The sequence below is a fragment of the Periplaneta americana genome, chromosome 15 (assembly GCF_040183065.1).
Source record: "Periplaneta americana isolate PAMFEO1 chromosome 15, P.americana_PAMFEO1_priV1, whole genome shotgun sequence".
In the NCBI taxonomy this organism is placed as follows: Eukaryota; Metazoa; Arthropoda; class Insecta; order Blattodea; family Blattidae; genus Periplaneta; species Periplaneta americana.
Window position 1 is genome coordinate 106,164,523 of NC_091131.1, and position 18,789 is coordinate 106,183,311.

Below are 18,789 nucleotides of genomic sequence, written 5' to 3' on the forward strand. Positions count from 1 at the left end.
ATATTCTATAATTATTTTATTTTTAATTATTGTACAGCCTATATTAAAAACTGCTTCTGAATCTAAATCATGCATAGTGGCCATCATAAACAAGAAAGATTTATTTGTCTATTTAACATTGTCAGTTTACTAAAAGAGAAAGTTGCATGATATTGAAGTTGGGTGTTTGGATTATATACATTTACCGGTACATATAATGTTCTTTTTTTTTTGTAAAACGTGGCGTTAAACGCCAAGAACACTATAATCTTTTTAAAAACTGTAACATGTTTTTATCTGTTTCAGGTGAATTCTTTCCCAGAAAAATGATTCCTGAACCAGAGTTGTGCACATCTAGTGCAGACTTGGAGAAGAGGAACAGGCGTAACAACACAGGGCCCGTTGCACCACCGCTGCCCCCACACAACCCCGAGGGCCTTATTGTGCCTCGAAAGCCACAAAACCCGTGCCTTGAATCGTCGGACCACAAAAATCTCCACAGGGAACTTATGTTCAATCAGAAAATGTAAGCAGTACCTAGTAAGCATAGAATTACAGAAATATTTCTTTATTCAAGCTGAGACACTGCTACGAATCCAGCGGATCCTGGTTCAACTCTAAGCACAAACGTGGAGATTAATTTTCCTCCTATAAGGACTGGTACTGTGTATTTGTTATGTATTGTCAGCGTTGGCGCTCCACCATACTGACCACTTGACTAAAGAGTCCAGCTGTATGCAAATGTGTAGTGGATAAGGAGCTGAAGTTATGGTATAGAATTTATACGAGATTCATATAGGCCTACGTACTCAAAGTCAAAATCTTGGCTGATACTCAAATTTAAAACTCATTCTCAAAACCACTAAAACTCACACTGAATCTCAAATTTAACTTCTGAACTTGGAAACTTGGATGTGAACATCAATAAAAACTGTAAAAGGAGTATTAGTTCGTATTATTATTATTATTATTATTATTATTATTATTATTAATATTATCATTATTATTATTATTATTATTATTATTATTATTAATATTATCATTATTATTATTATCATTATCATTATTATTATTATTATTATTATTATTATTATTATTATTATTATTATTATTATTATTATTATTATTATTATTATTATTATTATTATTATTTCGAAGAGTTATCCGATTTCAGATCCCGCATGTATTGCAGACCATTGACTTAATCTGAAATCTTAAGCGAAACAATGGCCCACTAGATATCTGTCTGCAAAGCAGGGAACTTGATGGGGTGAGAAACAGCTGACCAGTAATTTTTCCGCAAGTCATTTCAGTGACAGACAGATTTCCTTTAAATGTCATACGAAAAATAAAATTAGTTTTGGATAAATATACATTTTTGTATTGTATAAATTCCTTAAGAATAATAATTAATATGGTAAAATGTGGCTTTGGACTGTCCCATTCTTACCCCTTCAAATATCAATATCAATTCATACTCGGAAATTTGCTTGATTTGAACATGTTGAACATGTAAGTGAATGAACTGTGATGATAACATGTATGACTGTGTTGCAGAGGCAAGAACGTGCTGAACCAGAAGTCGGAGCTGCAGCGCGCCCTGGAGAAGCATAAGGAGCACCAGTTCAAGAGGGAGCTGGAACAACAGAAGCAGGAGAGCAAGTCTGCCCTAGAAAGGGTGATCGAGGAGCGGGCCAGGAGATTGGAGACGGTTGGAACTAGCTCGTTTATGTAGTGATGTGACAATTTATCTCCAACATTGCTGAACTTCTTACAGGTTCTAACCAAACAATAGCACATTTGAGATAATATCTCTTTCTATCTAAAGAAAGAACCAGTAAGGATTTCCGAAAATGTCGGAGGTAGTTTTGTTTTCTTTTCACACTTTTCTTCTTTTCTCTCGCTACTCCTGCCCTCTCTCTACCGCTTGATCTGAATTCTTTTTCCTTCACTTCTTTTCTTCTTATTCTTTTCCTCTTGATTCTTCCCTTTTCCCCTCTTCCTCTTAATCCGCATTTTTCTTTTACCTCCACTTCTTCTTATCCTTCTTATTATTCTTATACTCTTCCTCGTCCTAATATTTATTCTCCTTCTCTTTTCTATTATCAAAATCCCATTGATTGTTTGTTTTATGTAGTATATTTCATTCAGGAATTCCATGTTCGTGTCTTGGGGTTATTACACGCTGCAGTAGTTTCTTCCCCCCCCTTTGTTTTTTGCATTTATGCATATGTGACGTAGTTAGTGCAGGAAATATTCAAGCGCCTAAGAAATTTAGCAAAAAGCATGAAATTTAGGTACAAGATAAAGTGAAATAACGAAATAATGTACACAGTACCAGTAGCTATCTGCTAATTAAGCAAAATAAATACATAAGATATATGATACTAAAATATTCACGCATATCTATTGAAAAGTATTCCAACTGTCAGATATTTACTCGGATAACCATTGCCTCAGTCACATGTGCATTTATTTCACTAATTTTGAAGTTTAAGATGATTAAACACTGTTTCATTTTTTCTGGAGAGCAATTTTGAGGTCACTTTTGTTTGAAGTAACTCTCTTTGTAATTTTTCTCTCAAAGATTGCCCATAAAGTTATACAGGAACAATTTGTGAAGACGGGATGAGTTTCTAGGTATGTTGACATATTGCGTACAAGCCACACCTTTGTATTCCAAGCCATATGCTTGGGTCATTTTCTTGCATAATAATACAGTTTTCACTTATCCCCTCTTCTCTTCGAGGTCTGGTAGCTCAGTTGGTAGAGCAATTGACTAAGGACTTGAAGGTTCTGGGTTCAATTCCGGGTAGTTCTCGTTGCCAAAACTTCCAGGACCCCAAGGAAAAGGGGTATGCTGTAACATTAAATTACTGAAATATGTGACTTAGGTAGAAAAAGTAATTTTGAAGCATTCATTCATAACAGTATTCAACAGCAAAATAAACTTGTATCCTTGATTGGTCAAATGATTCTGCTAGTAAATATAGGCTTAATGAAATATGCCCCTGAAATTATTTTCCTTTCTTCTGAAACGTGAATTATAGTTTTGTTGGTTACATCCTTATCCCCAGGAGGTCTTCATTTATACTTTTATGTGGTACAGTAATAGAAAGATTTACTAAAGGCAGATCGTTGATCCTCACTGATGAATTTACCTTCTCTTAACGCTAATGTCTTTCCATTCATACATTTAGGAATTTCTCCAGATACTTCAGTGCTCTGAGGTCAGCACCTGTGAGAAGGCTAATAAAGGGCTCTGATACAATACGTATTGTGACATGAGGAACAGTTGTGGATCTGGTTTAAAACACAATTGATTGTTTATGGTTTTGTTATCTTTGCAGCTGGAGAAATCTGAAGACGATAATGACAAATGCAGACCTGGAGAACCAGAATTCATGAAAATTCATGCCAAACTTCGAGCGCGAATGGACTCAAAGTGATCAGCGAAATTAAAGATGGCAGTGTTGCTTTCGTTGTCTCCTTTGAGGTCAGAAGACAGAACATCACTCTGCCCACAGATCTGTAGATAACCAGCAAATCAAGATGGTGTTAAATATTGTGTTTGCTGTTGATCTGGACATCCTCAAGCATTCCCACAATTTAAACAAAAACGAACAAAATGATGTTGACATTGAAGCTTCTCATCTACTGTCCTTATCTGTACTGTGTTCGAGTGTGTTGGTCTGGTTTTAGAAACCAGTACTCTGAGTTATGGCATCTCAGTGTACATGTTTAGTTTATTTTTAGAGAAATTGTGTTAATATTTACATAGATTTAGATTCTAAATCATCAGAAATCTTGTCCATTTAATTTTATTGTACCAGGCCCTGCATTTTCAATTTTTAAACTTTTGAAGTTATTCTGCAACAAAATATAATTTTATATGCCACATTTTTTTTTTCAGAGAAACAATTTATTACACTTGAGGATCTTGTTCCTTAACTCAGGGAAACATTATAATTAATAAAACCACCATTCCCATTCTGGGCTACAGTAATTATAGTAATTTTAATCCATTGAGACTTCTGATAAAACGAAATGTGAGAAAGAGCACAAATTCTGTGATAATTGTTATGAGACTTTATAGAATGGTTATATAAAAATTGGAAGCCACGTTGACTCAGTGGGTGGCGCAACTGGCTGTGAACTGGAAAGACTAGGTTTAATCTTATGTACAGGAAAATAATTTTTCGTCTTTTCTTAACCTTGTGAATTACTCTAAAAATGTACGACAACGAATGAAAATGCTTATTCTGTAGGTAACAAATTTGAAAATAGTGTGAAAATAATAGAAGTGTTAACATCACAGAAAAAAAATATGTAGTAGGCCTATGTCTGCACTGTTGTAAAAATTGAGAATTATTCTAAATCACATAGAGAAAGAACACTTTGTCACACTTGCTCTGACAGAAGAAACACGAAAGCCAAACGTTCGTGTTTTAATTTAACATCTCTCTCCAGTTTCGTGCAATAACATTTTTATCTTAAACAACAGCAATTACCAGTATTATTTGTTGCTTATATACCTGAGTTAAGGAATAATTATTCCTTGAACATATTTAAAATATTTGATATTGTATAAAGACAATGCTTAAGAAGAAGCAGAAGAAGAAGAAGAAGAAGAAGAAGAAGAAGAAGAAGAAGATGAAGAAAAAAGCGAGATGGAGATGAACGTATCTGTTGATTTAAGCTTTCAGCGCTTATTCCATAGTGCATTGCTACAAACATTTCAGTAGTTTAGAAAAATTGTGTTTGAATATATGCAGGATAATTCTTCCGTTATAGCCCTCAGATATTCAAGAGTACCAATAAGAGTATTCTGGACTGTATAATTTAATATTTTCACTGTATGTGTACAAAGCAGTGCGAATTTTTTGCGTTTTTGCACTTAAAATACCAAAAAATCTCTCACAGTGTCTTATTGGCTACTGAGTTTGCATACAGTAACACTATTTAAGTAATTTTTTTTCTGTATGATATAAAATATTTAGCCACTTTCAACAAATATTCATTTTACACGGACAGTCAGCTTATCGAAATGACAGTTTAAAATGACAAAAAAGTATATATTTATTATAAAAATAGCTGTTATTGGGAACAAAACAATAAAACATAATATTTATAATATATTCTGTATACCAGTGAAAATGTCAGGGCCCTTACACTTGCCTTTCCTCTGAGAATGAACTTTAAAAGTCTTGCATGTGGAAACTGATCTTAAACAAAATTATGGATGCTTGACAATTTTTTAGGAATAGAGCATAAAAGACGGAAAATCTTCTGGCTGAAGAGGAAGATTACACACGTTCTACGAGTGTCTGATGTTGTATTTTAGTAGATATAAATTTGAACGTCTGTATTCAATTTAAATCACACACCAGAAATAACAGAAACAATAATATTGTGTCACGTATGTTAAAACAGTTATTTGAAGTTAGATCAATGACTGTGCATTCTTAAATCGTAGTATAAGCCGAATAAATATGTGTAATTATATTTCTCGTTTCAAAATAATTTTACTTGAGCATGAAATCTGTAGTGAGGAGAACGTCTTAAAGACTTTTCTGGACTTGTAAAGTACGTCATACTTAATGTCAGAGCTCAGAAAATAAGTTGAAGGTACTGTATACTATCCTCAATTGCATTGCTGGATCTATGGTGACATTAGACAGAGCCAAGTATGTGAGCATGAAATAAGAGATAAATCGAGACCAGCCTAGCAGGGTAGGCTACAGGAAGCTCTCTCTCCGAGGTTGGACGTGACTGATCTAAATGTCATGTTTAATCCAGCTTTTGGTGCGAGTCGGCTGTTTTAGCTTATTTTAATTCTAAAATACCTACACTGGATTTTTGTCTTTAATATAAAATGTTCAGTCCCATGCCGTGGCGTCGTGGTCTAAGGCATCCTGCCTAGGACTCGCGTTACGAAATGCGCGCTGGTTCGAGTCCTCATGGGGAAATAAATTTTCTCATGAAATTTCGGCCAGTGTATGGGACTGGTGCTCACTCAGCATTGTGATGCACTTGAGGAGCTACGATAGGTAGCGAAATCCGGTTGTGAAAGCCAGCTATAATGGCTGGGGGGAATCATCGTGCTAACCACACGATACCTCCATTCTGGTTGGATGATCGTCCACCTCTGCTTCGGCATATGAACGTGAGGCCAGCACCCTGCTGGTCGGTCTGGGCCCTTCAAGGGCTGTAGCACCACGGATTATAATTATAATTATATATGAAATGTTCAACTATTGCCACAAAAGAACAGACACTGTTTCAAAGACTGGAAGAGAAGCAGATGAAATAGATCTTTATACGAGTATAACCTCCTAAAATGGCGGAAGATCTGCCATTGCTATTGCAAGTTGCAAGACATATCAAATATTCCAGCAGCAAGTGTGTCTTGTAAACGTTATTTTAGTAAAGCTGGTATATTATTAACAACCTGCTGCAGCTATACAGATTCAGACCTCGTTAGTGCTATACCAAGCAATTACAATTTATTACAATACAACTGTTAATTTCAAATCAGTGAACAGTTCTGATCATGTTTCAGGAGACTAAATCTATTATAAAACAAAGTGTATTTCCATCTTTGAGTGTTTTGTTTAATGCAGTTGTCGTTCACCAAGTCATTACAACATATACAATACCATTTATTTAATTGATCATTTTTTATTTTTTATTCCTTCTTTATAGTGTATGTGATAAGTTAAAGCTCTGTTATTTGACTTTTCCAACTAAGGTTGTAAAGCCAGTAAGCATTTAAATGTAAGGAAAATATTGAAGTAACATTTTTTACTGAACAACAAAAAGAAAGGAATGTAAATATACTAGTGGCTTGTATAGCAAATGCTGCAAACTAAATTCTTTAGAAGTTCAAATAAAAATATTTCAGATTTATTTTCCAGAAAGAACACCAGACATTTTGAAAGTTATTTGCTTCTATGATAATCACACATACTCCACGGAAGATGTAACATTCAAAGCAATGTAATAACTCAATTAAGTATAACCCTGCCAAAAATATCTCTTTTAAAATGCTTCCCTCTTAATGGGTTTTTATGCGAAAGATTTTTTTTTCAACACATCCATCTTCAGTTCTTTGAGTTTCAATGCGAAAACGCAAGTAATAATATGAGGACAAACAGCGGGGTTTTCATGTGGGAGTAAAGCAGTAGCTATTTCAGGTCATTGCGGATTACAGGTGAGAGTTAAGAAAATGTCAGTTTGCCCTGCTTTCGAACAACAGACATAGCATTTTGGTATAGCTGCTGCAGGTTTCGTGAACTACCTTGAAATGTAGAGGACAGTATCACTATTTGTTCTATTAAAAGATCTTGCTGAAGTGATCGGAGACTACAAAATCTTATAGACTTCTTATTTTATCAGTAAGTAGGTAATGCCTTTTGGTTTTCCTTAGGAATGGTAATCTTTGCACTTTCACCCGACAATACTTTTATTCTCCACATCCTTGGATGCCAAGCTTCAAAATGAGGGGTAATTCATTAAAATTTGTTCAGCCATAATTTCCATTACCAGTTCAAATTATATTTATAGATTTATTCTTAAAGATTACAGATGTTTGAAACATTTATGAACATTCTAGTGGCGAAATAAATAATTATTTAATACATTCAAATTCCATTTATTTTCGGTTTAGTTAATTCGTTCACGATGACCTTGCTTAGATTTGGGATAGGAAACATTATGTCATGGCAGATGTTGCTTGAGCAGAGCAAACCTGCACAGACTGCATGCTTATTCAGACCGAACACGAGGATTGGAGCATTTTCAAGGATAAGTGAATCTTGACCGAGTACAACTACTGTCTTGCACGGCTCTGTTGAACAATGGATACAAAGTTCGCAGATTCGATGATATCCGAGAGTAATGAACTTTTAAAAGTGATAAAAGCCTGTATCATAGTTTCAGAAGGCCCAAATTTGATGACACGTAAAAGACCTCTCCCTAAGTAAGAGGGCTCCACACAAAATGTGCTGGCCATTCCTCACTCGTGTAAAAGAACTAGTTACTCTCCTGTCACTGGGGTGATGAATTCTGTCTTACAGTCACCTTCACGTCAAAAATTGAATTTCTCATACCATTCAGGAAGATTCTTATTCGACCTGGATGTGAGAGAAACCAATTAATCAACGTTAGTTTAAATTAAAGAGGGTGTACTCTGATGGGCCTCTAGATTTCATTATATCACATAGACAAAGAAAGAAATGGAGATACAAAATACTGACAGTGATGAATATGAAAATATTTAAATTTCTTCCAGTTGAATTAAAATTAAAATTTTATATTTCGAAAGATATTCTTTCTGTAATGAATTAAATAACTACTGCTTAGTGTCAATTGTGATAGAATACTGTAGAATTCTTCTGTAATACAGCAGACAAGAAAAAATAAATAATTGATTCCTCGAGAATTGTTTTGAAAACTCTCTATTTCAGGAAATGATATAAAGCACTGATTTAATCTTGTATGATAACATACTGTTAATTGTGATACCGTTTTATTGTATGTTTGTCAAGTACTTCTGTCAACTCGTATCTTCATCTTATCACTTTTGTGCTGTTCTTGTCTGTGTAGGGTGGACCATTTAACGCCAAACTCTATCAAAGGCCTTGAGATGAGAGGAAAACATTCCACTTCAGGAAGTACTTCATTGACACTATAGAGTTAAATAACCCACTTTATATTTTCCTTCAGCTGTATTGTTATTTTTTTTTTAAATAATCAATTTTTAACATGTATATGTATTTCTTTTCATTTTGTACATTGCCATCATAAAAAAGAGCTAACTTTTGGAAATTTAAAAAATAGAAGTGAGAAACTGGATCATTTCAAATATTTAATTCATTTCTACAGTTTCGTTATTTTAACAGTTTTAAAATGTCTCTTATATTGTCCTTATATATTGCATCTGTTATGTAAGGATTTTATTTTCTATTGAATCCAAAATGTATTGCTTGAAAACAAATTGATTATGGAGCAGGAATTTCTTCTTGAAAAGAAGCGAGAGAAAATGAACTTTCATTAGTCAAGCTGAAAAAAAGGAAATGTGTTTCAAACCAGAGGAAGGAACTTCTATGTTGTAGTTCTGTCTGTTAGGTGTTATTGAAGTATACCTGAAGAACTTTATTAATGTATCAATATAGGAAAGTTCTTTACAAAAGCCATTGGCTGTTGCCTCTCTCTTGGTCAGTTCTTTTCTACTGATGAGCTGTCTGCTGATAAATTGTAACTCTATTCTGCGATAGTGTATATGCCTGTATTAATTAGACACAAATAATAACCCTCTGCCTATTGCTTCTGACTAAGTTCAGATTAATTTTATCTTTAAAAATGATACGAATTCAAACCAGGAAATCTCAGAGGCAATAAATCACGAATCGCAATGCGATCACTTAAACATCACAAATTGCAGTCGCAGAAAAATTAGTGTTATTCTGCGTAAATGTGTATAATCGTATTCTTCATCAACTCCAGTTTAAAACTTTTATGTCTTAAAAATATGGGTCCTATATGAGCATATATCACATGTTATCCGTGTTTTGAAACATTTAGAGGGATTTCCAATATTACTGTACAACAGTAACTTCCTATGTAGTTTTCTGTAACATTTTCTCCGCCAAGATCTCTTCATGAAGACTGCGCAATTACACATTAATCGTATTTGTTAAAGCTTCTGAATATTACAAACATTTGTCTAACATCTGTTGATATCACAGCCATCAAAAGTTGAATTCCAACAGACAGAAACACATTTTCTCAAATCTTACGGCTTGTGTAAAGATTTTCCATAAATTGTATTTTTCTGTAATCACTTGAAGAAGTTCGTCTGATGTAATCGCCGTTATATATTGCTGGGCAGTGGCATGCCGTACATACAAGACAAAGGAATCATTGCTTTCCCTGTTTATAAAATGACAAAGAATAAATTTATTGCAGAAATTATATTTTAATCGTGAGAACTATGAATTCTCTAATTTTAAAATGTCACAAAATTCTTTCTCTGAGCACTTGTGCTGGTGGAGGCAGTTTTGTTTATTCTTTTTCTCAGCTTGAGGCGTCTGTTGCTAGTCGAGGCATATTTGTTTATTTCCATTCGAACTAAGGAGGACTTCGCCACTCTGCCCACAGCCAGCATTATCTAAGTTGCTTGCTTTGCTTCCTTGTGAGAACATATTGATGTGTTGGAAATTGGAAAGTTCTTTTTGTGTGCAAAATATAACATTTCTTGTGCTCCATATACACAAATTGTGTGCTGTTCCTGTCTGACAATAATGTCATTTTATTAGTTGGTGTTTAATGTGATTTTAAATTACTTAAAATTTAAAATATAAAATTGCGTTGTAGTCTTTAGTGAGTGAAAGGGAAGCGAGCTCATAATTGGTGGCCTCCTTCTGCGTGCAGCCCTACTGTGAAGAAGGGAGAGAGGAGGTGTTGAGAGCAATTTCTAATAGCAGGAATCTCAACTTCCCGAGAGTAACTGTCAAACAGAAAAAAAACTTTTAAAACATGAATTTTGTTCTAGAGACTTTTCTGAAAGAAAATGAATTACCGAAATTGGATGACCAATGTGCGATCTGAAAAAAAACTTAAAGTACAAACAAAATCACGCGTGAGAAAGTTTAATTTAGATCAGTATAGTAAATCAGAGTGGCTATGTTGTTGCTGCATTATAGGGAAATTGTTTTGTTGGCCATGTCTTTTATTTAATAACAAAAAATTGTATGGGACAAGACAGCTTCAGTGACGTAATCACCATAAAGCATTGAAACGACATGAAAACTCTCAACCCCACATTGTTTCAACAATAGAATTTGTAATGATTCAGAGTTAAAAGGTCCACTGTAAAATGTCCAGCTACAATAACGTCAGCTATGCTAAAACGTTCTCAGTACATAAATGTCCACAGCAATAAAACGTAAAAATCTATCAATTTTATTGCAAAAATGTCCATGTTACAAATATTTCCTGTTACCTGTGTCAGAATCATTATTAGTCTGGTAATTATTGAGGAACATTCAGTTTTAAATTATTCTCTCGATCCTGCATTGATTTCTGATGTATCTCTTATTTATGGGTTCTCTAATATTGATGTGTCCTCCTTGAATTTATATAATTGAGTTCTCTGTAGAATATTGTTTATCTGTAACATGCTCTAAAACAGCGATGGGCGTTTGAGTGCATTTGCCCTCCGTGCGCACGGGGAATTCCAAGTGTGAGCGCTGGAGCACGCAATAGTGTGCCAGCAGCTACAACAGATCTTACACAGCTTTTAAATGAGTTAAATTTAGGACTTCAGGGAAAAGAAATTCTTAATACACAATTTGCAGATAGAATTGCAGCTTTTAAGGAGAAATTGCTGTTATGGATACGTCAAATGCAAAAGGGAGAAATATATCATTTCCCATCCTTATCTAAGCGCATAGAATTTTGAACAATGAAAATTTCGAAATGTACGCATGTATTCTATCCGGTCTATTAGAGGAATTTACATCAAGGTTCCACGATTTAGATTGCCTGGAAATGGATTTGCGTATTTTTGCTACATGTTCTGATTCCAACTGATTATTGATAACGTCCCCCCTTCATTATAGTGTGAATTGGTTGACCTGCGATGTGATCGAGAGATGCGAGCGAAATATGATTCAAGGTCGGGTCTTATACAGTTTTATGATGGATTCCCAAGAGGACGCTTTCCCAATCTGCATAAGCAGTGTGAGAAAGTTTTGTGTTTATTTGGTTCCACTTATAGATGTGAACAGTTATTTTCTATTACGAAAATAAACAAATCTCAAACAAGAAATGATGGGCTTTTGACGGCATTTCTTCGCATAGCTTGTGCTAATACAGTTTCTCCAAATCTTGAGAAATTGAGTAATATGAATTAATGTGCAACAGACATGTTTTGTTTTGTGTTTAAGGAAGTGTTTCATTACTTTGTGTTCTTATTTAGTTTGGTAGAATAACATTTTCTTTTGAAACATACAGCACGTTACCGCAACTTGAATAAACCGGTTTTCGTGCACTCTATAAGCACACTTCTCTCGTAGTACACCGTGTAAGCACAGAGTGCATAATTCTGCCCAACCCTACTCTAAAAATCTCCAAATGCTGATATGATGTGCCGACACCGCATCGTGAATTTAACCCGAGCTATGGAATGGATGATGATGATGATGATGATGATGATGATGATGATGATAATGATACGTGAGTTAATAATGGCGAAATGAGTCCGAGGTCCAACACCGAAAGTTACTCAGCAATTCTACTTCAATTACTTGAGGGAAAACCTCGGAAAAAAACTCAACCAGGTAACTTGTCCTAACCAGGATTTCAACTTGGGCCCGCTCATTTCACGGTCAGACGTGCTAAACGTTACTCCACAGCGGTGGATTGCCCTTGACTTTAGTTCTGCATTTGTTTTTCTTACCTCGACTTCTGCCATATCACCTTCATGTGTGTGGTTCCGTCCTGCATCCTGCACAATTTGAATGTTATCCAAGTCTGTGTTGGTTTCACAGCGTGCGCAGCACCTGCTTCTTTCTGAGCACCTCCAGTAGAGTTTATTATTATTTCTACTTATGGTGTGAAAATGATAAATAAAACCATCGTGTATTGAAAGCTGTTTCCCTTTTTGTGAATAAATGATCTGGAAATTTGCTGTTGCCTAGTAATAGAAGCAGCTTTGTTATTGCCTAGTAACAAAAGCAGCATTGTTATTGTACAAATATTTGTGGACATCTTAGTTAATGGATATTTTAAAGTTAACATTTTGATATTTGGCCTTTTTATTGCATGGACCTGTTGCCTTGGACCATACTTTTGTGGACATTTTAACCTGGAAGCTTTGTAACGTTTGGCATATCTAAAGTTGATTTTCAACTTGACAATCAAAAGTGCCTGTCTACAATGAAATATAAAGAAAAGGTGAAGGAAAACAGAGAGATAGTTAAACGCTTAATTGATATTGTCTATCATTTAGGAAAGAGAGAACTGGCTCTCTGTGTATTGTATTGTATATATTAACATTCCATGGTATTCATACATGCTTACAGCTAGAATATGAAACAAGTCAAAAAACTTAATACTATTATAAAATCTTAATTTATAGTCACAGTATAGATGAAATATATATATATATATATATATATATATATATATATATATATATACGAGATTTACAATATAGTCTACTAGTACAACACAAAGTTTTAGTATCAATTTCATGAAGTGTTATTGAATGTCATGAATTCACCTACAGAATAGAAGGCGTGAGAAATTAGGTACTTCTTTAATTTGGCCTTAAATAATTTTATGTTTTGAGTTTCATTTTTTATATCGATAGGGAGGCTATTAAAAACTTTTACTGCCATATAACACACTCCTTTTTGATAGCACGATAGACTTGCCGATGGAGTATGATAGTCATTTTTTTGACGTGTATTTATGCTATGAACTGTTGAATTAGTTACAAAGTTTTCACGATTGCATACGAGGAAGATTATTAATGAAAAGATATACTGACAAGCCATGGGCATTATTTGTAGTCTTTTGAAAGTAGCCCTACACGATTCCCTAGATTTGGCACATACTATTATTCTAATTATTCTTTTTTGTAATAGAAATATATTGTTACTATCTGTGGAATTTCCCCAGAATATTATTCCAAAACTCATTACCGAGTGGAAGTGGTCATGACAAAAGCGATAATTCAGTTCACAGAGGTAATTATGTTAAATTGGTTATTTTACGAAGAAAATACGACCCTATATTGAATACACACATTAAGCATAGTAATGTATTTATAGCAGAAATTTAATTAGAAAAGAAGTCCACAGTGCCCCCTTTGTTGCATTAATGTAGACGATACGACACATATTCGAAGCGAATAGCAACTCTCAGTTGTATTTAGATATGTAACTAGTGACAGATTACAAGAACTATTTGTAGGATTCTTGGATGTGAGTGCTTATCGAACTCCTTCGGCATTAGCCGATTGGGTTATTGACTGTATAGTTCAGTATGATTTTGGTAGTAGAATAGTGGCTCAAACATAAGATAGTGTGGCGGTCATGTCGAGTGAAATTAATGGGCTACAGGCTAAAGTCAGAGACAAGTTTCTGGATGCCATATTCATTCATTATATGGCTCATAAACTTAGCCTTGTGCTTTCACAGTCTGTGCCATGCATTAAAGAGTGTAATATATTTTTCAAAACTCGTAACGGTTTCTCTTCTTTTTTCTGAAAATCGTCAAAGAGGGCTCATTATTTAGACCAAACATTACGAAACCTACATTGCTGCTCGAGGTTTTCTTTCTTTCTAAAATATTTTACCCTCAATTTTCTACTTACTGTACGTTGGAACCTACAATACAAGTCAAAAAGTTACACATGTAGACTTATTTTTATTTATTTACCTAACAATTTTAGCCTAATAATCATTCTTCTTACTGCTAAAATTTAACACAATTTTGTAAAAATTGAAATTTTAAAACATTCAAATTCAAGCTGTTTTTATTGGCATATTTATTAAAATAGAAATCTTACAAATTTGTTTTCAGTAACTACTGCCCTTTTTTTAAATTTTACAAACAAAATCAAACGACATCTCGTTTTGTATCCATAAAGTGGCTGAAACTGAAGAAAATATAGCCAGCAGAAGAGGGAAGTTCGACAAAATATTTTCCGAAACTTCTTCTGATGAACAAACGATAAAATTGAACCACAGAGCAAATGATTACTCTTGGATAATGTAGGAGACAGAAAAAATGCTTCAGGAAGGTATATTTTGAAATTGTGGACAATGTTGTCAATCAAATTAATGTGAGGTTTCAGAACCTAGAGAAGTTGAAATTTCTAGAATTAATAAAACCGAATCGTGACAAAGAGTTCCCTTGAAATTGATTTTTCATCATTGAAATCAGTTTATGGTCAACACTTCAATTTTCCTCGTTTAAGAGCTCAGTTAAGTGTGTGTTATTGCAATGAAGACTTTAAGAATAAAAATGCGAGTGAACTTTTGTGTTACCGGTACTTAAAAGCAATTCATTTCAATTTATAAAATTAAGCGAACTGAATTTTACAATTTCTGCAAATAGTACTTCGTTGAACGTTCTTTTTCTGCACTAAAATGAATAAAAACCTACATCAGAAATTCTCAAGTGGAAGATAGACTATCCAGATTATTATTACCTGTGCTCTCTATAGAGAAGAAATTACTGGAAACTATTCACAATAATGAGGATTTCTATGCCCAGATCATCGATGATTTTGCTGCTAAAGACAGGAGAATTGTTTTAGGTCTTCAAATATATTTAGGTGAATTGGCTGCTATCAGTTTTGTACTATACATATAAAAATTTGTATTATTGCTTCCCTCACATTAAATTTCACCGCATGCCACTGTTGTTGGAGAATATGTTGTTCTACTGGCTGGCAAAACCAGACATTTCCGTACAAAGCAATGATAATGACATGATAAATTGTGAAAGGAAAATAGAATACCGTAAAGTGGGGTGACTTTGAACACCGGGGTGGCTTTGAACAGTAATTTAGCGCCTTTTTAATTTGAATGCTGTACCCTATTCCGAAAAAACTGAACTAGTTTATTGACAACTTAAACAGTTTTTTCGCAATTGGGTACAACATTTAATTTAGAAAGGTGCTAAATTACTGTTCAAAGTCACCCCAGCGTTCAAAGTCACCCCACTTTACGGTACTCCAAATAAAGTGTCAAAATACGATCACGTTCCAACATAAATTTCGAGATTTGAAATTGAATGTCTAGTATAGAAGGCCTAGCCTTTTTGCTAATAACGTCACATTTTAAGTTAATAATTATACCGAGTGATTCGAAAGGTACCTATTTTTGAAAAGCTAGGTGATGAAAGATAATGTTATTTTGAATAAAGAATCTAAATAAACCGATTTAGAATAGCTTCCGAAATAATTACAGTTCTAACATACATGTCTATACATTATGACTCTGGAGCAGGTTTTGTTAAGTCTTTCGTCATGAACCCGACCTAATGACATGTGTCACAACAGCTGTTTAACAGCGTGCTACGCGTGCATCACTATAGATGGAGGACACTTTGAACAGAGGTTGTAAACAAAGATAAAGCTCCGCAGCATGATAAATGTTAATATATTATTGATGGTACAAACGAACGGGTATTTTTTAATCAATAATAATAAAGTATTTAATGATATTTTAATGCTGTTCTGATGTTATTACAATCCTAATTAAGTAGTAGCAACCCCATGCAATAGAAATCGCATAATAATATTACTGTGTTTCAAATTATACTTCAAAATATTGTATCTCTGAAATGAGATCATATTTGAAAAAATTTTCTGTTCCAAATCGCTACCGTACATCTTTCACCACCTAGCATTTCACAAAAACCTTTTGAATCAACCTTTTGGTAATAAATGAAAGTCATAAAGTGTAAGGAAATAATATAACACAGAGAACGAGATTGAGACATTTAATTAGTTTTCGATTTGTTTCCACTTGCAAGTTTCCACTTACCTATAGGCTATACAATGATAAGAACTTAGATTAATAAAATAATTTACATGTGCCTTCAGAACCCACTGCACTCACTATCTTTTACATGTATAGTGACTCATTTTCTAAGAGGAAGCTCGTATGAACAGTTGCGTATTGAATAACCCTTTCAAATAAGTGTGTTGATAGATGCAAGTTGGTTGCCTTTACTGATAGATGTTGTTTACCCGTATCTCGAAAGCTGAAAGTAAGGGATCAATGTATATAAGTGGTAGAATATAATGTTTCTTTATTACTTGTTATTAAGTATAGTTCTGTGTGAGAAAGTGGTTGGACTGGAGAAATCATGAAATTTCTTCTGGACAGAGATTATCTACAATATTATTGTAATATTTTATTGTGAATTTTGGGTCCATGTTACTGATGTGTAACTCGTCATTTAATCTTTAACAATTGTGATTGCATGTATATGCTTCTGCATGGTCTTTGCTCCTGAGACTGCCAGTGGCTGGTGATGATAGCCTCCAACCATGCCCCGAATTTAGCCTATTCCGTACAATCCTACATACAATGTTCCAAAATTTCTCTAATATAACCCGTTCCAAACTTCTCTAATCTAACCTGTTCCTAAAAACCTCCAACTTAACCTATTCAACCAAACCTGCTAATAGAAAATCAGTGCTTCTAGGTCTAAAAATTTGTAGCTAAATCTGCCTAAAATTGTAATCTCATGCTTAATCAGTGGTTACGGCAATATTGCACATATTTAATGTTGTATTATATCAAAAGGAACTTAACAATTATCCTATGCAAGTGGTATGTTGAGGGATGGCTGCTGGCGTCTTAGTGTATAAAGACTATATGCTGGAGGGAATGTTACGTGAAATGTACCGGTATTCCTCCATATAATATTCATATGATTCATATCTATATGAAATACAATTCAGAAAGCAAGATTCAAGTTTCTGGCAGAGGGCATTTTTAAAAGAGATTTGAATATTCTTCTTGAATTTAACTTCAATCTATCTCAGCCATTTTGAACCAGTATACCACGAAATATTCACTGGCACACTGCGAGAAAATGAAAATAGTAGCTAAAGGTTGTCGTAGTAAATTGGAAAAATAGAAGTGAAAAGAGTAGTAAAAAGTGAGTCCACAAGAGTCAACATTCAGCGAACGCGACACAAGTCAACATTCAGTAAACACATTCCCTCTAAAATCCTAAAAAATTTCCCCTAGTTGGGAACCACTGGTTTAGATTATATGAGTGTGCCACGGGATTTTAAATTACACCTTTAGTATGCCACATGTTGAAAAAGGTTAAAAAAGCTCTGATCTATCTTAATATATTTTCAAAGACTCATTATCTTAAGAACTGTACAAAAATTAGAAGAGTTGTGGTTTTATTGATATTTGAAAAAAAAAAAATAGAATAATTAGGATTCTGAACTTTGTTAATAGGATATTTTTTCTGAATATAACAAGCTATAGAGGTGAAAAAAAAAACAAATTTCCAAAAAGCAAGACTTTTTTCTCCCTAAAATTGCTGTGAATGTGAAACTCTCATCTCCACTCCTTTGTCCTCTCCAGTTGTCTCAGCTTCAACAAACAAACTCTTATCCTTTACTCATGTTTGTTAATATAAACAATTGGTAATATATCCTAAACGCACTCTGAAAAACCACCTCTAACTTTGAATTATGTATATAAATTACATAATAATTATTTTTAATTTAATTTAGTTTGTTCATGTCACTATGAAACGATGCATACCGGTATATATTTAAAATATTTCTACAAGAATGAATGACTTCACTGTACTTTTATGACGAATTGGCAAGCTAATGTTGGTTACCCAGAAGGAAATTTATATAATATATATAATGTGTGTTTAGTACCTATTATAGTTTTTGTGTATTTCTATGATATCTTACTCTTAGTGTAATTAATATCTATTGTTTTGGATTTTAACATGTGCAGAACATAAGTGTGCCTCAACACAAAGTTAAGGAAATCAGGAAAATATAGAAATATAACTAGTCAAGTATAATTGGAGTTTTATTACAATAAATACCGGTACTTCCTAAATCAGTCATGTAAGAGGAACTAATCATATGCCACTAAAAGAACAATCTGACAGCTCCTATTGCGGTGGGAAAGAGAAAGTTATAATATTGTAGAACAACATTTCGTTAATTGTGCTACTGTGGTAAACTTCCGATGTTACTGTATTTCTACAGAAATATAAAGCACATATATGATA

At 33.9% G+C, this 18,789-nt stretch overlaps 1 protein-coding gene across 2 annotated transcripts in view; it reads left to right on the forward strand.

Moving 5' to 3' along the window:
- Nucleotides 1-18,576, forward strand: part of LOC138715254 (protein FAM107B) — a 520,167-nt gene extending 501,591 nt beyond the window's left edge. For both annotated transcript variants that reach the window (XM_069847980.1, XM_069847981.1), the window contains 3 exons: nt 286-505; nt 1,537-1,690; nt 3,330-18,576. In XM_069847980.1, the coding sequence (XP_069704081.1) occupies nt 286-505; nt 1,537-1,690; nt 3,330-3,428 (473 nt within the window). In that variant the 3' untranslated portion in view covers nt 3,429-18,576. The remainder of the gene's footprint in view (nt 1-285; nt 506-1,536; nt 1,691-3,329) is intronic.
- The last annotated feature ends 213 nt before the right edge of the window (nt 18,577-18,789 follow it).